We start from the raw sequence: 27,322 nt of genomic DNA on the forward strand, positions 1-27,322 counted from the left end.
TCTACCTATTTGGGATGATGTGGATTTTCTCTCCTCTTCTCTTGTCTTTGTTATCATTCTTTTTTAAAATTTATTATTTATTTATTAGTTTTGTACTCAGTGAATACAGTCAAGTTGGTTCCATTGTTAGCCTCCTCTCTGTCCTCCTACCTCCACAGGGACCCTCCTTGTTGGGGTATGTGGGTTGTACATTGTGGGGTTAGCCATCAGTTATGGTAGGAGAAAATGTCTGTGTATCATAACCCAACATGTGGCTCTGACGTTCTTTCTGCCCCCTCTTCCACTAATTCCCCTGAGCCACGTTGGCTTCAGTGATAAGGTCTTGGGAGCCTCTGTGTCTCTGGATATCTGGTTTGGTAGGAGTTGACTGTTCTTTGTGTCTATCTCCTTCATCCTTGTGCTCGTACCAGGTTCACTAAGAAAATAGCACTATTGCTTGTTTCCCCAATTATTCTTAGTTTCAGCTGAGGCCCTTTTGAGGTATGATGGGGTGGATCTCTCCTTAGGATCTGCATCTATCTGAAAAAGAGAAGCAGATTCTCTGATGGGGAGTAAAGTTAGCACAAGATAAATGGGATAACCATAATTTTTTAGAGAGAATTTAATAGGTGTAGGCCCTCTTTTAGCTCACAATTGTTGGGAACTTGATAATGGAGAGCAGGCTCTTTTTTTTTTTTAGTTTAAATGCACTTTATTTTTAGACAACCTACATGACATTTTTTTCCCTTAAAAAAAGAAACAAAATAAAACATTGCCTCCACTCCAAATAAGTCAGTCAAAATAAAAGGTCAAACTGACATCAGTCCATTCCTCTAGTCCTGTATGGATGGTAAGCAGCAGCCGGTTGCCATGACAGGTGATAGATCCAAATGACTGTGGGTGTGTTAAGAGTTTTCCATTTCTAAACCATCTTTAAAGAACATCATGAAAGAGTTACACCATTCTCCTGGTAGTCCAGGAGAGCAAGCATGCCGTCTGGATTCATATTTTCACCAGTAAAACAACCCCTGGTAGTTATTGAAATTAGCAAGGATGTTCCTGGTTTCCTCTGCAGCCCCTGTCGTAAGAGGCTTTTTTACTCTTTCTGGCTTCTGTTCTTCAAGTTTGCCTCTGAGTGATTTCACGTCATCTTTGATGTACTTCTTGTAGGCCTCTTGTGAAGCTGGTCTCCTGTGGGTGATGGTTCACGACACTGTCAGTATTGGTGACTACTGTGCTTTCAGTAACTTCGCCCTCCGGGCCTTCAGTGAAAGAATTTTCCACCGATGAGCTAGTCATCAATGTCACCCTCTGTCCCACTGACCATCCTGCCCTCCACCTCCTGGCACAGGCCATGTGTGTTCTCCCGGATCTTGTAGATGTTGGAGAGCAGCTCCTAGTGGCTGATGAGGTCCCGGTAGATGATCATGATGGCGGCTGGAGGGAGATGGCGCTAGCCTAGGAGCTCAGAGAGAGTATGTTGCAGCTGGAGTGGCACTGGGGGGCGGGGGAGAGAGCAGGCAGAAAAGCTCATTTTTGGATATGGTTCTGACTTGTTTCCCAGCTCCAGCCATGGGTTCCATTCCCCTGAGTGGATCAGTTAGCCAAATCAAGAGCAGTTGGTTTCCCACCATGACTGTGCACCACTATTGCACTTGTGTGAGCATCATGTCAGGTTGTTTGCTGCTAAGCAGGTTAGACCATGAGTTGCTTGGATGTGTATTAGCCATTTTCCCCCAGTCACTCATGTAGCACCTTCTGGCACTAGACAGGCTAACTGTCTGGAGACTGACTCTTTTCCAGCTTCCAGCCATGTCACTCCATATTATGTGCCAACAGCATATGGTGTCTTCAGCAGTAGCTTAGTAGCACTTCAGAAGTTAGTAGCACTAACCTTTGGTGGGTCATCAAGTACTCTGACAGAAATCTGTCTTCTTTTGGGAAACCTTGAGGTCTCTCTGATCAAAAGCTCATTGTGGATGATAGCCACCTGCTGGTACTGGGATTCACAGGTCAGCACCTAAGAAAAGAGGGAAGAAAAGATAAGTAATATAAAAGAGAGAGAGAGGGAGGGAGGGAGGGAGGGAGGGAGGGAGGGAGGGAGGGAGGGAGGGAGGGAGGGAGGGAGGGAGGGAGGAACAGGAGAAGATTAAGGTCAGGCATCGTACCTTCTCCAGGGTCTTGTGACTCAGGTGTCCCCTCTAAGGGCCTGGTGAAGGTTCAACCATTTGGTCTGTCTTTTAGGATGTATAATTTTATGGTACCATTGCCTTTTGGGTCCAGTTGTGTGTCCCCCACCCCTTCCCTGGGCCTCTCCTCCCTCCCTTTGTTATCATTCTTCACAGGGTGTAGTCGAAGCCTGCTTGTCTCACTTTAAGTCTGTGTTCTTCTGTTAGAAGTCCACTTTCTTTTTCCATGTCTCTTCTGCCTCTACTTACAATTTTATCTCTGGTATTTGGGGAATCACATTCAGGTCTTTCTGCAGTTGAGGGTTTGAGGCAGTGTAGAAACCCTGCTTGTCAGGTCTTACCTTGGCTGTTGGGAGGTTGTCTATTAGTTCTGCCATTAAGAGACTGCAACAAATTGTGCAGCCCATTCCCCATGATTCTTTGTAATTTGCCCAAACATTGATGCAGGACATTGCCTTTTCTGGAAATTATCTTCAAGGGCACCCCTTGAGAATCTCAGCTTCAGATACCTGAGTCATGCTTCTGCTTCTGTCTCCACAGTCTGCTTCAGCCCTCTCTTTTCATGCTATATTTGATCACTTGCATGGCAACTTGCTGACCCTTGCTTGGGTTAATAGTTTTAGAAGTTTTGGTTTGAGGTCAACTGACTCCCAAGAAGAAGCAGACTATCATGGTGAAAGCTTAATTTCATTAGTCTTCACTTCTTTTGGTTACATCCTTTACATCCTTTGAAATATCTAGTCCTGTTTTCTACTTTATATCCTCAGCTTATTATTGATCCAGTCTCTTATTTCATGAAAACTGGGAAAAGACTTGTAGGTCTGTAGAATGAATTTGACTTTAACGAAGGAACACAATAAGATGTGAGTAACACTAATCCCAAGAGTGGCTCAATAAAGGTGCTTCATGAGGTAGGATTGTGTTTTGGTTATGTCTACTTCTAAATAAATTTCAGATAAATTCATAGATTGTCACCTAAAAATCAATTTCTATGTATCTGAAAGAGTAAGAGAACAAAATTTTTTTTTGTTTTGGATGAGACTGTAGGACCCTGCAGTATTGGAAATGAAGGATTTAACATGATTATAGTTATTTGTATAGCATTTGTTTAAAATCATTTTCATTATGGTAGCTTATGACTCTTTTAAGTTTAATTACATAGTTTTAAGTAGGTATGTTTTAGAGATTGAGCACATTAAACCCCTTTCATTCTTTTTATCTACTCCTCTATAAGTGAATTAATTTGCAAGGCTTTTGAGAATTTGTTTGTAAAAACCTATATTTTATGTAGAATATTTATGCCTTTACTTTAAATTGTATTAAGAAATAACTTTAAAAAGTTAAACATAAATTATTTATTTTTAAGATGTAACTGCATATGATATGATACCTTAACATAATTATTGAAAGCTTCATTGTCAATAAAAGTAGTTGGAAAACTTCAGGACTGAATTATTTTTAAAAAGCAACAGAATTGTATAAGGACAAATGATCTAGGGCTGCTAATGTAGCTCAGTGATAGTGTTCTTGTCTTGAATGTGTATAGCCCTGTATTCAATTTCTAGTAGCATAGACAAAAAGAAAAAAAAATCCAACTTCTTTTTTATATGTGTGTGTGTCGAAAATTCATTGAAATGACTAGTTCTGGCCTGTGGTGCAACATTCAGTTTTTCTATGTAACAATCCTAATTTTTCCTTTCCATTATATATGACCACAAATTTGTTCATAGAAATTACTTCCTAGTACAGCGCACTCAGTTGTGCAAACTTATCTTTTTAGGGTCAAAGAAGAGCACAAACCACAACCGACACAGTAAGTAAATATATTAAGAGTGCAGTAGACTTGACTTCTGTATTTCTGCCATACTCTGCTTTCTGCACCTTTGATGGTATTAGCTTACCCTAATACTGGATAGGCTGCAACTAGTGTGTCTTCTGCTTTCTGACTCTCTGGCTTGTAAGAGAGCTGCCTGCAGCTTCTTACTTCATCCACATAGTGACTGGATGTAGTTTTTTGCTGCCTGCTTGTGGACTGGTGAAGTGTTCAAACTTACTTTTCCTATATTCTGACTGCCTGGATGATAATTGGAGCTCACATTTCCATTGGCTGTAGCTTTTGTGCCTGTGTCTTTTTATTATTATGGGTGAAAACATTTACTCTACATTGTTATTCGTTTGGTTATTCAGTCACATTATTTGCTTATTTAAACAGGTGGTTTCCCTTTAGTGGGATCACTGAACTGGTAAATAACGTTCTTCAGCCCCAGCAAAAACAACAAAATGAAAAGGAGCCCCAGACGTAAGTAAGCTAATCTATATAGACTAAATATTATCAATGATAGTATAACACACTAATGAGTATGTAGTGAAACTGCCCTTAGAATAGTATTTTCTGAGGAAAATTGTTAGGCTGACGTTTCTACCTTAGTTATTCCATGGAAATTAAAAAAAAAAAACACAAACAAACAAGGATAGCTTACAAGCTCATGAAAAAGAAGAGGTAATCCCTTCCCCAATTTAGCATAAATAATGTAAATCATATTTTCCCAGAAAAATCTTTTCCAGTAATTCAGCTACTAAATTCAATGTTTGGTGATATACTTTTGGAAAAGCTATTTTAAAAAAGATTAAGCAGTTTTTTATTGTAATAGTTCTGAGCACATAAGCATGCTCCAAACATAACACCACTGTCTGCTGAGTTTATGCTGAATCTTGTTTTTCTTAGGTCATGAAAAATTATGTGGGAAATATAGTGATGCATTTATGTGACCTGAAACATTAAAAATATGTTGATTCTATTTCTTCTAGTTGGTAATAGATTAAAAAATGTTGTCCAACAAGTTGTTTGCAACTTACATTTATTCTTAATTGTGTAAGATAGAAATGAGATTGGCCACTTTTGCTTATAGCTTATTGACCAAGACTTCTCACAGGGCTCTTAACTAAGTGCAGGGAAGTATATAATACATTACCATGTAGGCAGGAAGAGAGATAACCTCTATATAGTAACACATAGTGTAGTTAGTTTACATTTGATTCTCCTTTGATTTTTTAAAAAGTCTTTTCTTTTTTAATTTTAATTTAATTTAAGTTTATTTATTTGAGAGTGAAAGACAGAGAAAGAGGCAATGGGTGTACCAGGGCCTCCAGCCACTGCAAATGAACTCCAGATGCGTGTGCCCCCCTATGCATCTGGTTAATGTGGGTCCTGGGGAGTTGAACCTCAAACTGGGGTCCTTAGGCTTCACAGGCAAGCTCTTAACCACTAAGCCATCTCTCCAGCCCTCCTTTGATTTTTTTTTTAATTTTTTTTTGTTCATTTTTATTTATTTATTTGAGAGTGACAGACACAGAGAGAAAGACAGATAGAGGGAGAGAGAGAGAATGGGCACGCCAGGGCTTCCAGCCTCTGCAAACGAACTCCAGACACATGTGCCCCCTTGTGCATCTGGCTAACGTGGGACCTGGGAACCGAGCCTCGAACCGGGGTCCTTAGGCTTCACAGGCAAGCTCTTAACCACTAAGCCATCTCTCCAGCCCTCCTTTGATTTTTTTTTTAAAAAACATTTTTTTGAGGTAGGGTTTCACTTTACCCTAAGCTGACCTGGAACTCACTCTGTAACCCAGGCTGGCCTTGAACTCACAGTGATCCTCTTACTGTTGCCTTCCCAGTGCTGGAATTTAACTCATTAGCCACCATGCCAGTACATTTGTTTCCCATTGATTTTCTGATGGAAATTTTATGATATCCAAAATTGAAGATTTGCAAAAAGAATAGTTATTTCAATGAGAATAGCTCCAATAGTGGTCACCACCGAGGCACTATTCATTACTAAAGTGCCATAGTGACTTGGATTAAGGTCTATTTGTGTTAGACTGAATGTTTAGGCTAATAACAAAATTCAAATGTACAAGTGTCTGCAAGAAGAAAATTTGATGTGTGTATTGTTTTGAGAAACAGCTGTTACGTTTTGTCAGTAGACTTACAGGGAAAATTTGCCTTCTCTATCAATCAAATTTTGCCTTCTCTTTCAATCACAGACTGAAGGAAATCAAGACTGATAAAAAGAAAAAAAAATACATGCAAGCATTCTGTGAAACATTTTTTGTCATTATGCATGCCAAAGTAACATAACAAATAAGATTAACACTAGAAAAAAGGGCATCTTGACAAGGAGGAGCAGGGATTTGAAAAAATCAATCCTCTTTTTGACCTTGAATAAAAGCTGTTTTTCCCAAAGTCTTTGGTTTTCTGTTTTTGACACAAGGGTCATATGCTCCTGTGGGATTTTAAAGACCTTCCTATTCAGTCTCCTGGTAGAGTATATTTTCAATAGCTAGGGAACATGGATTGTGGTTTTATTTCGCATATGTGTGTATGTATGTTGTGGTGTATGATATATGCACTCATGTGCAGATGTGTGCCCCTATGTACATGTGAGTGGTTGCCAGTCAAGAACATGGGTGTCCTTCTTTTATTGCTCATCCAGGTATTTCTTTTCTTTACTTGGGGTCTCTTCCATAACCAGAGCTGCTGTGTATCAATGAGCCTCAGGGCTTATCTTTTCTCCACCCTATCTGAAGTTAAAAGCATGTCTGGCCATATCCACCATTTTACAGGGGTTTTAGGGAACTGAATTTGGTTGTCTTATTTCAAGAGCCCTTTATATTTAACTGGCAGTCTCTCTTAGCCACCCACCCACCTCCACAGCCAGGTTGTGGTCATTTTAGCTATGAAATGTGAACCCAAAGATCAACATTTTAGAACTTTTACTGAAGTGCTAACAAAACCAATTATAATCTTTTCTAAGCTCAAGTCATTGGAAGTTGCTTACAAAGTTTTCTAAAGACTGTTTCTATCTATTGATGTTTAGATAATATATCACAATATTCCTTTGGCTACTTATTCATATTAGCATACAATATAGCAGAATTATGATCAGAAGTGACAATTTAAAATACACAGAGCAGCTTGTCATTCATTCATAATATGAGAACAGGTGGATCTGGAAAAGTATTGATTATATTGCTTTGAAGGCTAAAATCAATGGAAATTAAAAAAACTTGGATAACATTGCTAATTTCAAAATTCCCCTGTTATTTCCACCTTTTTAATGAAAATTAAGGATAATATGGACAAAAATATTTTCTTGTAAGCTACTTATACTTATTGGTGCTTGACTGATGCAAGCAGTAGATGTGGAGTTGAGATTACTGCATATAAATGTTTACAGCTCCAATATTGTTTTAAGTATGAATAATCTAAAATTGACTACATTTGTTATATACTGCAGAACCACCTTAAATTCTTTGACAATTAAGGCAGAAATAAATAAATAAATACAAATGATAATTTTCTTCTTCAAAAATTCTGTTTCTGTCATAATGTATGTATGTAAGTCCAACATTTACAGGTAAATTGAAGTTCAGTCTGGGTTAGAGAGCAAGATCCTGTCTCAAAAAAAGACTAACAAAAGTCCTAAAATGTTTATTGTTAAGGTACTGTTAAAACATAATGCATTTAGTGCGAAATGCAAAAATTGAAAGTGTGCACTCTTTGAATTGTCAGACAATGAACATATCTGGAAACTAGCACTAGAATCAAGAAGTTGAGCATTACCTAGAATGTCTTCATGTTCCTTTCCCGGGGGACCCTTCCCAATCCTGAGGGTCATTTTTATCCTGACTTTTATCTGCCCATTACTTTATACCTAGTATAAATTGACCTGCCATGGCTCAGGAAACATTGCCAAAGAGGGTGTGAAAAGATTTTAAGAGCCACAGTGTAGGTGGGAATACCCTGCAGGAGGCATTATCCCTTCACTACCCCATAGGGACTGAGACCTCCATGACCCTACAGTGAATCCCAAAACCCCACTGAAGAGGCCCCAAGGAAGCAGGACCAGGGATGAGGGTATAAAGGAGAATAATCTGTTACAATATATGTGTGTGTATATATATATTGAAATAAATTTAAAAAGAAGCATTTTATAGTTGAAGGTAGAATAGCCATGTCCATCAGGGACTCAAAATAAGTTCTTTGTTTATTTACACCTTTTAAAATTGAGTTTGGCAAATAATTTTCTTTGTGAGAAGATTTCAGAGAATCAATGAGTCGCACTATTTCCTTGGTCAGGATAGAGTGTGTATATAGTGAGGAAGAATTATACTCTCATAGCAGTAACAAGCTAGATGTGCTTTTACTTATTTTTAATCTCGGTCTCTAAGATCAGGATTATTTCATGTTGTGAATAGAGTAACGATTTCCAAATGTTCCGTAAATTCTTAATCTAGCAATTGTACATTATTTTTTGATGGGCTTGATCTCAATTTAATTACGTTTCAAATAGTGTGGTATCATAACAAACCGAGAAGCATCTGGCTATGGTAACCTGTTGCTATAATCTCAACATTCAGGAGGCAGAGGCAGACGGTTCAGGAGTATGAGACTAGCCTGGATTATAGAGTGAAGCACTATTAAAAAAAGGGAGACTGGAGAGATGCCTTAGTGGTTAAGGCACTTGCCTGCAAAGCCAAAGGACCCAGGTTTGATTTCCCTGGACCCACGGAAGCCATATGCACAAGGTGGCACATGCGTTTGGAGTTCATTTGCAATAGCTGGAGGCCCTGGCTCGCCCATTCTCTCTCTCTCTCTATTTGCCTCTCTCTCTCAAATAAATAATAAAAATAGCCAAACCAAATCAAACCAGAGAAGAAAGGCAATTCATATTAGAGATATATGTTTGAGAGAAAAGGTGATTGTTGCTGGACTGCTTCATTTAATTTTTGATATGAATACTTTTCACTGATTATGTTTTATAATACTTACAGAATACAGTTTTGAGGACACATTATTAGTATAAAACATTTGAATTGTTTGAAATCACTTTGTAACATTTCTTAGCAGTATCATTCTGATTTCTCTAACTTGTGATGCCCCCAAACAAATCATTCTTAACAAGTAATCTAAGCTGACTTTTCAGTGTCTACTTTTTCTCTTTATCTCTGTTCTCCCCCATATCTATCTTCTTCCATATGAGACCACTTTCTTCGTTTCCAATTCATTAATTTCAGCTCTGATCTTATTTCTTTCTATATGGAGCTTTTTGGGTTGGATTCTTCTTGTTTTTCCAATGCCTTTAACTGGATAGTTTGGTTATTGATTTGGTATCTCTCTGTTCTTGTTATGAAGGCATTTAGTGGTACGAATTTTCCCCTAAGGAATGCCTTCACTGTGTCCCGTAAGTTTTGGTATGATGTAGTCTCATTGTCATTCCATTCTAGAAATTTTACAATTTACTTTTTTACCTCATCCACTACCCATTTATTGTTTAAAAGTGTGTTGTTCAGTTTCCAGGAGCTGGTGGGATTCCTGGTGTATCTCTTGTTGTTAATTTCTAGCTTTACAGCATTGTGGTCTGATATCATTCAGGAAATATGTCAATTTTCCTAAATATATGGAGGCAGGCTTTATGGCCTAGTATATGATCTGTTTTAGAGAAGGTTCCATGGGCTGCTGAGAAGAATGTGTGATGTGTAGATTTTGGGTAGAATATTCTGTAGATGTCTGTTAGGTCTAGTTGATCTATGGTGGTGTTGAGCTCTCTTCCCTTTGATTTTATGTCTGGATGATATATCTATTGATGATAGTAGAGTATTGAAGTCCCCAACTATGATGGCGTTGGTATTTATTTCTGTTTTGTTGTCAGGTAGGTTTTGTTTCATTAATTATGGTACACCTGTGTTTGGTGCATACAGATTGATGATTGTGATATCCTCTTGTTGGATCATTCCCTTGATGAGTAAGAAATGACCTTCTTTGTCTTTTTTGATTACTTTTGTTTGGAAGTCTGTTTTATCTGATATCAGTATAGCTATGCCTGCTTGTTTCTTATTTCCGTTCACTTGGAATAGCATTTTCTACCTTTTTACCCTGAGGTCTGTCTTTAGTGGTGAGGTGAGTTTCTTGAAGACAGGAGATTAAGGGGGTCCATTTTTCTGATCCACTCTATTAACTCGTATCTCTTGATGTGTGAATTCTGGCCATTAATGTTTAGGATAACAACTGTGAGGCTTGATTTAATACCTGCCATATATGTATGGCTTTATGGGGTTTAGTGTTTTCTTGGATTTTGTAGTTTTTTGAGCCTACTCTAGGTTTGGTCATTGTGGACTGCTTCTTGTAGGCTCTTGAGATTGGTTGTTTGACTCTTCTGTATGGAGAATTCCCTGAAGTACTCTCTAGGTTTGAGATTACTTTCAACTTCCTGAATTTCCATCTGTCTTTATGCTTTACATATGAAATACTCAAGTTAAGATTAATTCTTAATTTGATGCCTACCATCATTTCACCTCTTCTTCAAGAAGAAAATGTTTTCATTTCTCTCTCTTTACATTTTCTGTCTCTCTCACACACATTGCATTTTAATCATATACACCCCACGTTACCATCCCTTATCTTCTCCAATTCCATTGTATTCCTTCTTCCCGTCACTTGCTAGTGGTTATACCATGAAAGAGAATGACTCCCACTCTCCCAATAACCATTAACTGGCTTTAGCTTCTCAGGAACAGGAGTGGCCTCATAAGCTCCTCCTTTATGATAGAGTGTTGACTGACCAACCAGAATGCTTTTGTTTATTTTTTGTATGTTTATTTATTTGTAAATAGGAGAGAGAGTAAGGGGGGGAAGAGAGAGAGATAGAGAAAGAGAGAGAATATGAGAGAATATGAATGGGTGCTCCAGGGCCTCTAGCCACTGCAGACAAACTCCAGATGCCTGTGCCACCTTGTGCATCTGGCTTTATGTGGGTACTGGGGAATTACAAAGCTTTCAGGCTTTGTAAGCAAGTGCCTTTAACCACTGAACTATCTCTTCATCCCCCAAGGATGCTTTTAGAAACTAGCATATATCCCATTTCTATGAAGTCATGTCAATACTATTCATAATTACTACCTCTTTTGTGTATTAGTACTACTTCTTATATATCCATTTAGTGTGTTTCAGTTGATTTGTAGATTTTCATGGCAGTCTTATAGTTACATGTGTCCACATCTATCTGTGTCTTATATTTAAAAAATTATGTTTACATACATGTGTCTTTATGTATATATATATGTATTGGCATGCTAGGGTGTCTTGCTACTTGCCACTTGCAAATGAGCTCCAGACATATATGCCACTTTGTGTCTGGCTTTCCATTGGTGCTGGAAGTGAACCCATGCCAGAAGGCTTTATATACAAGTACCTGTAACTTCTGAGCCATCTTCCCAGTCCATGTGTCATATTTTATTGATGACAAAACGAGTTTATTTTCAACGTGACAGTTTTGCTCCACCTATCAAATAGTGGACATACAATATGATACCCATCTTAACATTTAGTTAATATTTATTGAGGAATTAACTATGGACAACATATTAAGTTAGTCATTGGGGCAAAATTGGGGTCAGAAACCCTCATGGATTCTATTTTATGACAGAGATAGAGATTAGTCAGCAAGTCACATATGCACAAAAGGCACAGTGTGATAGAGCAATCTGCAATGATGCTTTCAGAATATGTGATGGAGGGATTTGAGGTAGTTTTTTTTTTTTCTTTCTTTTTTTTTAAGATATGGTCTTACTCTAGCCCAGGCTGACCTGGAATTCACTATATAGCCTCAGGTTGACCTCACGACAATTCCCCAATCTCTGCCTCCTGAGTGCTGGGATTAAAGGTGTGTGCCACCATGCCTGGCTTGACATAGCTTTTGATACTTAGGAGTATCTTCTCAAGGAAGCAATACTGAAATGTTACGAGAATGATGAGTTATGGAAGTGGAAAGTAGAAAGCATCATAGCTATGTTAGTTTCATGAAACTGTTGGGAAACTTGCTTTTACTTTTTTTTTTTTTTTCTGAAACGGCACATGGAACACACAGAACAGCTTATAGAAGTCCTTAATATATATTTTGATATAAATAGCTTGACAATCTGATGAAGTATATATGGTATTCATAAAAGATAAAGAAAGTTAGGTGTGGTGACTTTAATTTCAGAATTCAGAAAGCAGAGGTAGGAGGCTTGCCTGAGTTTGAGGCCAGTTTGGGGCTACAGAATGAATTCCACGTGAGCCTGGGCTAAAGTGAGATCCTACCTCAAAAAACAAAAACAAGGGGCTGGAGAGATGGCTTAATGGTTAAAGTGCTAGCCTGAAAAGCCAAAGGACTTCAGTTTGACTTTCCAGGACCCACGTAAGGCATATACACAGGGTGGCACATGCATCTGAAGTTAGTTTGCAGTGGCTGGAAGCCCTGGCGTGCCCATTCTCTCTCTCTCTCTGTCTTTCTGTCCCTCTCTCTGCCTCTTTCTCTCTCTCGAAATAAATAAATAAGAAATAAATAAAAATTGAGAAAAACAAAAATGTATAAAAGATAAACATAAACAAAAAGTAAGGCAATTAAATTGATGTATCTAACTATGGACTTCTTGAGAGTGAATTTCAAATTAATACAGAAAAATTTGAAGTAGAAATAGGGACAAAACTATTATTATTTTATTGAGGAATAACAATAAATAGAAATACTGTGTTTGTAGATAAGAAAAGTTAGGGCTGGAGAGATGGCTTAGCGGTTAAGCGCTTGCCTGTGAAGCCTAAGGACCCCGGTTCGAGGCTCGGTTCCCCAGGTCCCACGTTAGCCAGATGCACAAGGGGGCGCACGCGTCTGGAGTTCGTTTGCAGTGGCTGGAAGCCCTGGCGCACCCATTCTCTCTCTTTCCCTCTATGTGTCTTTCTCTCTATGTCTGTCGCTCTCAAATAAATAAATAAAAAATGAACCAAAAAAAAAACTTTTAAGAAAAGTTAACACTGCCAAGATGTCAATCCTCATAAAACTAATTCAGTGGGCGTGGTGGTGCATGCCTTTAATCCTAGCACTCTGGAGGCAGATATAGGAGGATTATAGAGAGTTAGAGGCCACCCTGAGACTACATAGTAAATTCCAGATCAGCCTGGGCTAGAGCAAGACCTTACCTCAAAAAACCAAAAACAATTAAACAAACAAAAAAACCTAGTTTATGAATATAGTACAGTTTCAATAAAAACAATTTTGATTTCATTGATGTTGGATAAAAGGATTATAATAATTTATGGAAGAAAAATGTTCTATAAATAATAAGATAGTTTTTTCATAGATAAAGAGGCAGACTAATTTGCCAAGACATCAAAGTAAATAGCAATGCAAAAATACTATGTATGCTGGGGTTATATGGATTTTTTTAAATTTCAAATTATACTTCTTGGGCTGGAGAGATGGCTTAGCAGTTAAGCGCTTGCCTGTGAAGCCTAAGGACCCCAGTTCGACGCTTGGTTCCCCAGGTCCCACGTTAGCCAGATGCACAAGGGAGCGCACGCATCTGGAGTTCGTTTGCAGTGGCTGGAAGCCCTGGCACGCTCATTCTCTCTCTCCCCCTCTATCTGTCTTTCTCTCTGTGTCTGTCGCTCTCAAATAAATAAATAAAAAATCGATAAAAATATTTTAAAAAAAGTTATACTTCTCATAAAAAGTAGCTGTATTTTGAGTCCTTCTAAATCTATCCAGCGAGGGACACCCAATTTCTTTATTTTGCATTATAAATTACTATTTGAAGAAAACTAGATTACTTTTCTTGTTGGTGTGACAAAATACCTTATAGAAACAACCTTGGGGAGGAAAGTTTAATTTGGCTATGGTTTTAGACCATTTGGTTCTTGGTTGAGTGGGATTATCTTTTGGAGGACATAATGTGGCAAGTGCATGGGAGAGAGAGAGAGAAGGTAGAGATAGGGTTGAGAAACGAGATACTCACATACCCTCAAGGACCTGACTTCTAATGAACAGCTTTGTCTAGCTGTACCCACCTTTCAAAGCTTGTAGAATCTCCCCAGATAGCTCTACCACAGGGGACCAAACATTCAATACATGGCTATTTTAGTGAGATACTTCATATTCAAAGTAATAACAAATACTTATCATTCCAAAAAGACCTCAAAAAAGTAATTCAGGGTTTGGATACCTATACATGTAGAGATTATGTAATGAGATCTGTGGAAAAAAAGAGAAAAGATATTTAACAACCTCAAAGTTTGAAGAGGCATAATATCACAATAGCAAGTGTTAGAAGTTCTGATGAACACACCTTTTACAGATTGCTTTATAAAGGAGTAATATAGGGCTGAAGGGATGGCTTTGTGGTTGAGGCGTTTGTCTACAAAGCCAAAGGACCCAGGTTCGATTCCCCAGGTCCCACGTTAGCCAGATGCACATGGGGGTCTGGACTTTGTTTGCAATGGCTGGAGGCCCTGGTGTGCCCATTCTCTCTCTTTCTCTCCCTCTTTCTCTGTCAAATAAATAAAAAAAATAAAAAGTATTAAAAAATTTAAAAAAGGAGTAATAGATGTGATTAGTCTGTGGAGATCTTGAAGATATACCCGAGAACATAAGTGAAGTAACAATAAAATTATGTAGCTGCCAATCACATTTTCAAGAACAGAAGTAAACATGATTTTAAAAATTCTATTTTTTCACAAAACTCAAAAATGATTAAAATTTTATGTTGGGAAATAAAATATTCAATGAATTACTTAAGTAATGATGCCTGATATACAACAAGCACAAAAATTGGGTAAAAAAGCTCTATGAGGGCTGGAGAGATGACTTAGCAGTTAAGGAGCTTGCCTATGAAGCCTAAGGACTCCTGTACAACTCTCCAGATCCCCTGTAAGCCAGATACACAAAGATGAGGTAAGTGCAAGGTTGTGCATGTCCTCCAGATGGCACATGTGTCTGGAGTTCAATTTCAGTGGCTGAGAACTTGACATGCCAATTCTCTCTAAAATTAAAAAAAAGCTTTATGAAATAAGAAACTAAAAAAATTCATACTTCAAAACTCACATGTGTTTAAAGATTTCCTTCCAAATTTTAAAGATTCATTAGTATATCTTTGACACTTTTATATATATCAGGGATTTGCAAAATGTGTCTTTAGGTAAAATAATGTTTTGGTGGAATGGGCTAATATTCATTTATTTGCATATTGTTGGAGTTGCCCTCATGTCCCTGTGACAGAGATGAGAAACTGACAAAGTTCCTATGGATCCACAAGGTATAAATCATCTGTTACATAAACCTTTACAGAAAAGTTTACTTACCTCTGATCTACCTTCCTAACTGTGAGAAACAAAACTATAAAGCTATTACAAGAAACTAGAGAATTACTTATATGACCACCACACTAACACAGAGGTAAACACACACATTTATAGCACATGTATAGTAAGCCATCAAAATTATAAATGCTAAAAGGGAGAAATTGATGCATTGACCACCTCAAAATTAAAGATTTCAGTTTTACAAAGTATACCATGTACAAAATTAACAATTAGTTGACTGAATTGTAGATTTTGTTACCTTTTTAACTTACAAATGCTTAATATGGAGACCATATAGGGTCTTCCATCAAATAAGGAAGAAAAATCTAACATAAAGTATTGAGTAAAGATGATGAATAAACAGTTCATTTCAGGGGCAGTCCATGTGGCTAGACTTCCTTGAAAACCAGAAAGATGTGGACACTATTTGGTGATATAGTGGTTAGGATTTAGTGCTCTCATTAAGTCGTATGGCCTGGTGCCACACACTTGTAATTTCATCACTGGTCAGAAGGAGGCTGATCACAAAAGGATCTTGGGTTCTAGGCCAGTCTGGGCTACATAGCTAGACATTGTTGAGGGAGGGAAGGGAGAAAGATAATGTGAACTGAAAAAAGGAACATCACTTAATGTCTACTGAAGCTACAAAAATGCAGAGAATCGAATCATTATCACAATAGCAAGTGGAGACTATAGTCTTCATACCCTACTTGCAGATGTACTGATTGGGTTAAATTTGTTTGAGAACGTGGTTTAAAAGAAGTATTTAATGAATGTAAGTATGTGCATTATGGGCAATATATATATGTAATATATATATATATTATATATATATCCTATAGAAAACTTTATGTCAGTTTAGAAATATATTATAGACTATAGAGTAATAATTATAAAGGACCAAATTGAAATAGATGAACGTAATGTGATTTATGCAAGAAAATGTGAATTTATTGCTATTATATTTCATGAACTAGCTGCAAAAACTATAGTTGTAAAAAGCATGGATCCTTGAAGCAATGTTGAATTTGGATCTGGTTTTCATTATCCGTTTTATGAATTAAGAGCCAGGTAACTTTCTGAGGACTGGGAATAATAATAATAATAGTACTCAAGTCCCTGATACTATATCACACTATGGACATTAGATAAAGTTTGTTTGTATGGATTTTACAATAAAAATGATGAGTGACAAAATAAGCAGAAATAAGTAAATGGTATAATACCATTTATGAAAACATATGTGACCTATATAAGACTAGGTACCTGAAGGAAAGTAAAACAACAGATTGTGGAGAGACAATAGTTAAATTAGGAACCCAGCATGGACCTCTGCTACCAAGTATCCTATTCTGGTAGCTAAAGCTTAAAGAACATATAAGAGTGGGGGAAGGAAAGGGCAGAATATAAGGAAGGAGGAGAGAGAGAGAGAGAGAGAGAGAGAAAGGGAAAAGGAGAAGGTGGAGATAAATGAGAATAGAATTTATTTTAGGCAGACATAAGATCATATAAGGAGATGGCACCATGACAAATTTAAAGGACTGAAAGAAAGCCAGGATGGCTTTAGAAGGAGGCAAAAGAAATACTGCAAAACTGAGCTTAAAGATGTGGAGGAGTCCCCAGTACATCATGTGTCACTTAACATTGGGGATATATTTTGACAAATGTATTATTAGGTGACTTCATTTCTGTGCAAAAATCATAAAGCCTACTACATACCTAGACTATATTATAATCTTTTAAAATTTAATTTATTTGACACGGGGGTTTGGAGGAGAGAAACAGGCAGATACATGGACAGAGTGAAGAGCCAGGGCCTTCAGCCACCATAAAGAACTCCAGAGGCATGTACCACCTTATGCCTCTGGCTTACATGGGTCCCGGGAAATTGAACTTGGGTCCTTTGTCTTCACAGGCAAACACCTTAACTGCTAAGCCATCTCTCCAGCCCTATATTATAATCTTATTGAGCAAACATTATATATGCAGTCCACCCTTGATAAAGTATTACCATGTGGTATATGTCTGTACAGTCAAGGCTTTGTAGGTTCTTCCAAGGTTCTTCTTATAACAGGTAATAGTGAGTTATTGGAGGATGTCTTTTTAGGAAAAGCATTTTATTATGGTGTACAGAGTATATTGAAGAGGAGAAGCTAGGATATGAATAACTTAGGCAGATGCTATTCCATAGATTATGTGAGAGTTAATGGTAACAAGGCTTATAGTATCAGCAGTAGATAGTAAATGAAGTGGAAAGAGTCAAATAAAAGTAGAAAGTAAAATTGAAAGGACTTGGTGATAAATGATTGGAGGAATAAAGAGAAGCATTTCCAGAATAGTTTTAGATTTCAGGGTTGTCTAATTGAATGGTGGCACCATTTACTAAAATAAGGAACACTGGTAGTAAATCTCGTTTGCTTTGGATAATATGAGTTCACATTTGCACAGCTTGTTTGATTGTGGCATTGAGAAACCCCAATAACGAGGCCAGATAATCACTTGAATGTTGAAGCTCAAGAGAAGCCTGAGCTAGGAGATAATTGAAGTCTACGTATGGATAAAACTATCTAAGAAAACCCTATGTAATATTTAAAAGAGAGAGACCCTGAATCTTAACATCTAAAGAAAACAAAAGGCCATACGTTCAGAAAGAAAACCACCCGTGAATATTTTGAAAGCCAAGTGGGCCATGAGAATAGCAATGAATAATCATTACAAGTATTGTTGGAAGCTTTAGCAAGATGACACTGAAAACAATGCCCACCCATATTCATTCATTCACTCATTTGTTCATTCATTCTGGGTACACGGAAAAAGTGCTCATAAGTGGACAGAAATTCAGATTAGACTGGGTTGAAGAGTCACTGCACCGAGTACTTCTTATGTACAAATGGGAAGAGGAAATGTGCTTATTTTGGCAGAGGGTATATGCTTCATGTGCCTGCACAGCACCACCTCTTTATCTAGTAGGGTTTCCTTTTATGGAATTGGTGTGATAAATACATAAATTTCTTTAAAAGTCTTTACTATGTAGGTGATTGTAGACACATCCTGTCTGGATTTCAGCTTCTCTATCTCCTTCTCTCTACAGTTGGGACCATTTAATCCAATTACCCAACAGCCTTAATAGTGTTGCAGTCTCTGGAATCATAACAGTTTTTGTGTAATAGGGTTTAAAGTACTAATCTAACATTCTGGGGTACATAATTACATCTTTGCTACTAATTTGGTTGGATTTCTCGCCATTGTGAAATGGGGCTTTACTGCTTTTGAGGTATCAGCGTGCTTTGATAACTTGCTTAGTTCTCCTGTCCCTTCAGAGCTGGAACAGAACATTGCTTTCTCTAGTTTTGTTTCCTGCCTTCTTGTCCTTTCTCCCAGTAGTGTTTAGTCACTGACTTAGGTATCACAGAGATGTGAAGTGTATTCACAGGGATGAAGTGGAAGTTTGCAGTATGAAATAATGCACAAATGTGTCAGATATCCACACATGGGAAGATGAGTCTTTGGGAGAAGCTCAGATACAGAGCTTGTTAGATGGTTCACTTCAAGTTATTCCTATTTTGGTACATGCTTTGTGTTCTTGAATCTTCTGTAGTGGTGCTTGTCTTGTGTTAGCAGATATTCATCTGAACATGGTGGGATATCATAATGGAAAAATAGTATGTTATCCAATGTTATAGAAAAATTTATAAAACAGGCACAGTTTTTATAGATATTAGTTGTAGAATCATGGTATTGTAATTAAATACATATAAAGGCTCCTAGAGTTCTATTTTAAGTCTATTGGCTAACTTTAGATTAGCGGTTTGAATCTAACATCCATCTTTCTTTCTTTCCTTCCTTCCTTCCTTCCTTCCTTCCTTCCTTCCTTCCTTCCTTCCTTCCTTCCTTCCTTCCTTCCTTCTTTCTTTCTTTCTTTTTTTTCAAGGTAGGGTCTCACTCTAGCCCAAGCTGACCTGGAATTCACTATGGAGTCTCAGGGTGACCTCGAACTCATGGCGATCCTCCTACCTCTGCCTCCCAAGTGCTGGGATTAAAGGTGTGCGCCACTACACCCGGCTTTGAATCTAACTTTTTTTAAAATGAGGTTATTTATGAGAAATGGTTTATGATTATTGTAACATTTCCCCTTTGCAATATAAACTTGAGTCCTGAGAAACATACACTTACATATATACCCACTAAAAATCATTAATTTTATTAAAAATCATTGATTTTATTTTTTCTGGTCTAGAATGTCATATAAATGAGATTATGCCAAGTAGAAGTGATCAAATTATAACATTCACAAAAATTTGGACCAGTGTGTGTGTTTTTCACATGTCATGTGTGAATATTTATGCATTTTGTTTATGTGTGTATGCACATGTGTGCATGTGGAGGCCAGAGGTTGATGTTGAGCATCTTCCTTAATCACTTTCTTTCCCCAGCTCTGGCATTACACAGAAACACTGCCAGGTCTGACATTTTCTGGGAGTGATGCAGATCTGAACTCAGGTCCTCATGCTTACATGGCAAGCACTTTACCCACTGAACCATCTCCCCAGCCCATTGTGTGTTTTAATATGTAACAGATGAGTTAAGAAGGTTTTTGCATTTTAACATAGTTAAAAAAAGTTGGTGTTACTAATGGTGATGCTTTGTGACTATAGAAATTGAAATTTATTTCTTATTTATTTATTTGAGACACACACACACACACACACACACACACACACACACACGGAGAGAGAGACAGAAGGTGGGGAGAGGAAGAGAGGGAGGGAGAGGATGGGAGAGAATGGGCATGCCAAGACCTCCTGTCACTGCAAACTAACTCCAGACACATGTGCTACCTTGTGCCCCTGCTTATATGGGTACTGGGGATTTGAACCTGGGTCCTTAAGCTTCACAGGCAAGTGCCTTAACCTCTAAACCATCACTCCAGCACTGAAATTTCTTTTTAAAATTATCTTTCTTGTGTGTGTATGTGAGTTCATGTGTGTGAGTATGGGTGTTGCATATGCCATGGTGTGTGCATGCCATGGCATGCATGTGGAGGTCAGAGGGCAATCCTATGTGCCAGTCCTTGCCTTTCCTTGTTTGAGGTAGGGTCCCTTGCTCATTGCTGCAAGTGCCAGGCTAGCTGCCAGACAGTTTCTTTGATTCTCCGTCTCCCATAAGGTGGTTGGGATTACAGTCTCTTAATTCTGCAACTGGCTTTTATGTGGGTTCTGGGAATATGAACTCATGCTTATGCAGCAATCCCCCTAATTTCAAATTCAGTTTTCCCAAATAAAGCTTATTTGGAAGACAGCATGCTTATTTATCCATGTATTATTGATGATTTTGGTATGAGTTAATGTTCATTTAAATTTTCTTGCACATGGATTTCCACCTTTTGCATATGAGTTACTCATTATTTAAAGCACTATTCTATTGAATTTCGTTGGCATTTGTGTAAAAATTAATGGTAAGTACTGGATTGCATCTAGACTCTCCATTGTATTACGTTAGTGCACACCTTCATCATTTACCAGTTCCATGTTGACTTGACTTTATAACTTTTTTTAAAATTAGTTTTGTATTCAGCAAATGCAGGCAGTTTGTTACCATTATTAGGCTCATCCATGTCCTACCCCGTCCCCATTGGCTCCTCCTTGTTGAGGTATATGGTTCGTGCATTGTGGAGTTAGCCCACAGTTATTGGTATGATAAATGTCTCTGCATATCCTGACCCAACATGTGGCTCTGACATTCTTTCTGCCCCCTCTTCTGCAAAATTTCCCTGAGCCATGTTGGGTTCATTTTTGGTCTGCTTCAGTGATGAGGTGTTGGGGGGCCTCTGAGGCTCTGGATCTCTGATTTGGTAGGAGTTGATTTTTCTCTTTGTTGGTCTCCTTCCCCCTTGTGCTGGCATCTGGCTCATCAGTAAAACAGCACCCTTGCTTGTTTCGACAATTTTCCTTAGTTTCAGCTGGGGCCCTTTTGAGGTATTATGGGGTGGCTCTCTCCTTAGGATCTGCATCTATCTGAAAAAGAGAGGCAGATTCTCCAGTGGAGAGTAAGTTAGCACCAGGACAAATGAGATAACCCTTACTTTTTTTTATAGAGAGTTTAATAGGTGTAGGTCCTCTTGTAGCCCATGATTGATGGTAGCTTGATATTGGAGAGTGGGCTTATGTTTGGATATGGTTCTGACATGTTTTCCAGCTCCAGCTATGGGTCTTGTACCACTGAGGGGATCAGTTAGCCGAATCAAGAGCAGTAGGTTCCCCACCATGGCTGTGTGCCACTATTGCACTTGTGTGGGCATCACAACAGGTTATTTGCTGCTAAGTAGGTTAGACCATGAGTTGCTTGGACAGATCTTGGTCATTTCCCCCAGTCGCCCATGTAGCACCTTCTGGCACTAGACATGCTGACTGACTGGGGACTGACTCTCTCCTGGCTTCCAGCCATGCTGTTCCATTTTATGCGTCAGCTGCATATGGTGTCTTCAGCAATAGGGTCTTACCACTAACCTTTGGTGGGTCATCAAGTACTCTGACAGAAATCTGTCATTCTTTTAGGAAACCTTGTAGGTTTCTCTGATCAAAAGCTCATTGTGGATGATAGCCCCATGCTGGTACTGGGAGTTACAGGTCAGTGCCCACTAAGAAAATGAGGAAAAAGATAACTAATATACAAGAGTTAGAGAGATGAGAGGGAGAGGGAGAGGGAGAAGGGGGAGGGAAGTTGTAGAAGATTTAGTTTAGACTTTATCCTACCCTTTCCAGTGTCTTGTGGTTCAGGTGTTTCCTGTAAGGGCCTGGTGAAGGTTCAACCATTTGGTCTGCCTTTTAGGAAGTAGAATTTTATGGTACCATTGCTGTTTGGGCCTAGATTAGTGTTTCCTACCCCTTCGATGTCTTCCCCTCCCTCCCCGTCCATCCTAGTGTCTAGTCCATGAGATGCTTGCTGGGTATGTAAGGTGTCTTGGGTAAATTCAAGTTAGGTGCTGTAGACGGGTAAGACTATGTGGCAATTTTTTTTCTGTGATTGGGTAAGTTCACTGAGAATGATCTGTTCCAGGTTCAACCATTTTTCCTCAAATTTCTTTGTGTCATTTTTTTCTTACTGCTGTATAGAATTCCATTGTGTAGATATACCACATCTTAGTTATCCATTCTTCTAGTGATGGACATTTGGGTTAATTCCAGCTCTTAGCTATTATGAATTGAGCCGCTACAAACATGGTTGAGCAAATCTCTCTGGCCTGTGGTTTGAAGGTTTTAGGGTAGATGCCCAGAAAGAGAATAATTGGGTCTGTTGGTATCTCTATAGTCAGCTTTTTCAGGAGTCTCCATATTGCTTTCCAAAGTGGTTGTACCATCCTACATTCCCACCAACAGTGGATGAATGTTCCTACTTCTCCACATTCTCGCCAGCGTGATGTTTGCTATCCTTATTGGGGTAAGGTGGAATCTCATAGTTGTTTTAGTTTGCATTTCTCTGATGATTAGGGATGATGAACATTTTCTTAAGTGTTTGTTTGCCATTTGTATTTCTTCCTCTGTGAACTGCCTGTTCAGCTCTTTGCCCCATTTTGTGAGTGGGGTGTTTGACTTCTTACTGTTTAGATTTTTGAGTTCTTTGTAGATTCTAGAGATTAGGCCTCTGTAGGTTGTATAACCAGCAAATATTTTCTCCCATTCTGTGGGTAATCTATTGGCTTTGCTTATTGTATGCTTGTCTGTAAAGAAACTCTTCAGCTACATGTGATCCCATTGGTTGAGTGACTGTTTAAGATCGTGAGCTACTGGGGTTTTGTTCGTGAGCCCTGGAATCAGGTCATATGATTCCTTCAACTTTCTTTTTTTAAAAAAACTTCCCTGTTGTAAGTGTTTTCCTTTTCTGTATAAATTTTAGAGATAGATTAACAAGTTATGTAAAAATGATGCTACGATTTTAAAATACCTGTTTACTTTCTTTTCTTTTTTTTCCCCCCTGTGATAGGGTCTCATTTGAGCCCAGGATTACATAGAACTCACTCTATAGCTCCAGGCTGGCCTCGAACTTATAGCAATCTTACAACCTCAGCCTTCTAAATGCTGGGATTAAAGGCATATGCCACCATGCCCAACTTATTTTTTTAATTTTTTTATTTTTTGGTTTTTCGAGGTAGGGTCTCACACTAATCCAGGCTGACCTGGAATTCACTCTGTTGTCTCAGGGTGGCCTTGAACTCACAGTGACCCTCCTACCTCTGCCTCCCAAGTGCTGTGATTAAAGGCGTGTGCCACCATGCCCAGCTTTAAATGATTTTTAAAATAACATATGTTTGGGCTTGAGAGATGGCTTAGCGGTTAAAGCGTTTGCCTGCAAAGCCAAAGGACCTTGGTTCAATTCCCTAGGACCCATGTAAGCCAGATGTACAAGGTGGTGCATGTGTCTGGAGTTTGTTTGCAGTGGCTAGAGGCCCTGGCATGCCCATTCTCTCTCTTTCTCCCTGTCTGTCTCTCTCTCAGATAAATAAAAAATAAATAAAGTATTTAAAATGGCATATGCTAATTGTACATAATAGTGGGTTTCATCTTATTCTCATACATGTTCATAATGTGCTTTTATCATGTTCCCTCCCATTACCCTCTGCTGCTCCTTTCCCACTCCCCCTGCTCCTGATCTAATTAGTCTTCTATTTGTATTTATTTTTTATTTTGACCAAATGAGTTTCATTGTGGTAACTCACAGGGTCATAGAGCAGAGATTTACAGGAGCATGAGCTTTTTACCAGTGGCTACACCATTCAAGAAAATGTCTTTCCTGCTCCCAAGGACCATTAGCTGCCTGTAGATACTCTAGGGGAAGTGATCACAACTGCTGTGAGATCAAGAGAGCATTGCTAATATTGTGCTGTGAAGACAGTGTTCCACCTCCCTTCACTCTTTCCTCTAACTCCTACATTCTTTCTGCCACTTTTCCACCACATTCCCTGAGTCCTGGAGGGGGTTGAGGTAGATGTCCCATTTATTGCTAAACATTCTACAGCCCTTACTCGCAGCCCTTTGTCCAGTTCAGAGTTACTGCTACTCACTACACATATGTCCACTGAGTTAAACAATAGCAGTAGCTTCTTCACGAGAGCCCATGACTTCTCCAGCCATGGGATTTTGACCAGACTTCCCATACCCATGGAAACAAGTTTGCCCTGTATCTCCAGTTGTATCTCCAGATGTAAGACAGGAGGTTCCTTCTCCTATTTCCTAGTGATTAAAAAATAAATGATTTGTATTTGGCTTGGATCCTGGACCAAGATGGTTTCCTGCTCCATGGGTTGAGGACTTTTCTTAAATCTTTCCCTTCACTACAATTGCTCTTCGCCCCTACCATGTTGTGACAGAACTTACTTTACTTCGCTATAGCCCAAACCTTTGCATTTTAGGAGAGAAAGTCTGGGGACGTATATCTGTCTGTGCCTCAGCAGCCACAAGTCACCTTTTTATGCCTATGCATGTGCATTACTCAAAAGTGGGATTTCATTTTTCTTGCTCTATTTTCATGCCTTTCTTCCAGGAGCACCCAGTGGAGGTTTCTAGGAAAGCACTTGTAATTGTGAGCTGCCTTTGGTCTGTGTCTTTTCTATTCCAAACTGTCATGTTTGCTTGATCTTATCATTTAACAATATGCTAAAGTTTTAACTGATTTTGGCCTTGGAATGTGGCTCAGTTGGTTGAGTGCTTGCCCAGCATGCATGAGGTTCAGAGCTGTGTAAGCAGATATGGTGGCACATTTCCCTGATCCTAGCACATGGAGGTGTAGGCAGGAGGATCAGAAGCTTAAGACCAGCGAGGTAAATATGAGACCCTGTCTCAAAATAATAATAATAAAAAGCAACAGCAAGAACACTTGATTTCCTTTTACTTATCAGTGGTCTTTTAATATCCTGTGGTCTTGTCTTGCCAAAGATGAAACAATTAAGATACCTTGCTTTTTCAGAGATTTATTGCACTTTGGAATTCAGATTGTCTTCCTGATAATTGCAACCCTCTCATGGGCTCAAGCAAAGCTATGATTTTCTGTTTAGATGATTTTTGGAACATGTATAAAGTTTTGTGCACTGTGCCAGGGCTTCTTGGCTTTAACATGGGGCCTGGGGATTAGAACTTAGCTACTCAAGCTTGCACAGAAAGCTCATCATTGGGCTGGAGAGATAGATGGCTTAGTGGTTAAGGCACTTGCCTGCAGAGCCAAAGAACCTCTGTTTGATTCCCCAGTACCCACATAATCCAGAAGCACAAGGTGGCACATACATCTGGAGTTTGTTTGCAGTGGCTGGAAGCCCTGGTGTGCCCATTTTCTCTCTCTCTGCCTCTTTTCTTCTCTCAAAATAAATAAATAAAAATCTTAACAAAAAAGAAAGCTCTTTATCCACTGAGCCAACTTGCCAGCTCCAAAAGTATGATTTTATAGATTATTCATCCTTTTGTCATTGTTAGGATGGGAGTGATATCATTTTTAATTTTCTAAATCTTACTTGTTTGAGAACTTTACTGTATGAATATACAGTAATTTAATCATCTTCTTATCCCTCTATCCTTTTTTTGTCCCATCTTCCTGGACTCATATCCCCTGAAGACACTCCTCTTTCAAGGAGTTTTCTAAATCTTGAGCTGAACTAAATTATGTTTCTTAAACATGTAAAATTTTCTTCATAAAGATGGAAGAGAAAAGTTTATAATTATACTAAACCATACACTTTTCTGGACATCATTTACTTTACTGTGGTATTCGAATTATAAAGTGAAACCTGGTTTTACTTTTATCTGAACAGCTTCATTTATTAGGCTAAAACTACTGAACAGTTTTTTACACCCAAATTATACTCATACTGTTGTGCAACTTTAAACAGTTAGTGACAGTACTGGTCTAGTGCTTTTGTGTAGATTTTTAGATTGTTCCACTTGAGAGTACCTCCTTGATTTGAAATTCATAGGTTTTGACTTCACTGTGTAAATCAAATTAGCTTCCTATATTTCTGAAGCTAAACTGTGGAAAAATAAGATTGTATATGTTTTAGAAAATATGTTGCAAATGGTAAGTAATAATTCAGAGTTCTATTCAAATAAATGGCTTCATAAATATTATCAATTAATTTTTAAACTAATATGCATATCAGAGATAGAACTAATTTCAACACTTAAAATTTAATTCATCATGTTTCATTATTCTATAATAAAACTTTAATCAAAAAATTAAAAATTTTAAATTCTAGTTCTGTGGGTTCTTTTGGATATAAAAGTGTGCCTATCAATTGTGGTAACAGATCATCAGGAAACAAATTTTTAAAAATTCTTTTTCTCTGCAGAAAACTCCATCAACAGTTTGAAATGTATAAGGAACAAGTAAAGAAGATGGGAGAAGAATCACAGCAGCAGCAGGAACAGAAGGGTGATGCCCCAACCTGTGGTATTTGCCACAAAACAAAGTTTGCTGATGGATGTGGCCATAACTGTTCATATTGCCAAACAAAGTTCTGTGCTCGTTGCGGAGGCCGTGTGTCATTACGCTCAAACAAGGTACAGAAATGAGCATGGCAGTTCTCTAGTAGTTAAGCTTATTGCAAATAAAGTGGAATAGATCACTGAAATTAATACACAGAATAATGAAAAACCAAATACTTCCAATTTTCTCATTTTAGACAAAGGTTATTTTAATTTTTTACTCAACTGAAGAGATGACCTTACTGTTTCATGTTAATTAGCTTGTGATTTTTATTAGCATCACAGGGCTCAGACATTTAAACATGATCACTCTTCTTGTGCAAGCACAGATAATTTAGATCCAGAGAGACTAAAGATTCTTAAAGCCACAGAACTGATTAACACCAGAATTTTGACACAACTGTATTTATTATTTGTTTATTTAGTTTTACAAATTTTGTATATCTATTCATCCTTAGCCTGTTTCCTTTCTTTTACTCTCTTCTTTTTTTGTTTTTTTGAGATAGGGTCTCACTCTG

The 27,322-nt window shown here is 38.2% G+C and overlaps 1 protein-coding gene and 1 pseudogene across 39 annotated transcripts in view; one reads left to right on the forward strand and one right to left on the reverse strand.

Moving 5' to 3' along the window:
* Positions 1–27,322, forward strand: part of Rims2 (regulating synaptic membrane exocytosis 2) — a 544,765-nt gene that overhangs the window by 83,535 nt on the left and 433,908 nt on the right. For 38 of the 39 annotated variants that reach the window (XM_045144630.1, XM_045144647.1, XM_045144632.1 and 35 more), the window contains one exon: positions 26,669–26,879. In XM_045144630.1, the coding sequence (XP_045000565.1) occupies positions 26,669–26,879 (211 nt within the window). Of the gene's footprint in view, positions 1–4,380; positions 4,468–26,668; positions 26,880–27,322 lie in introns of all 39 variants that reach the window. The other variant, XM_045144622.1, reaches the window with a different exon arrangement.
* LOC105944362 lies at positions 885–1,408 on the reverse strand (annotated as a pseudogene).

This window comes from Jaculus jaculus, chromosome 2 (assembly GCF_020740685.1).
Source record: "Jaculus jaculus isolate mJacJac1 chromosome 2, mJacJac1.mat.Y.cur, whole genome shotgun sequence".
In the NCBI taxonomy this organism is placed as follows: Eukaryota; Metazoa; Chordata; class Mammalia; order Rodentia; family Dipodidae; genus Jaculus; species Jaculus jaculus.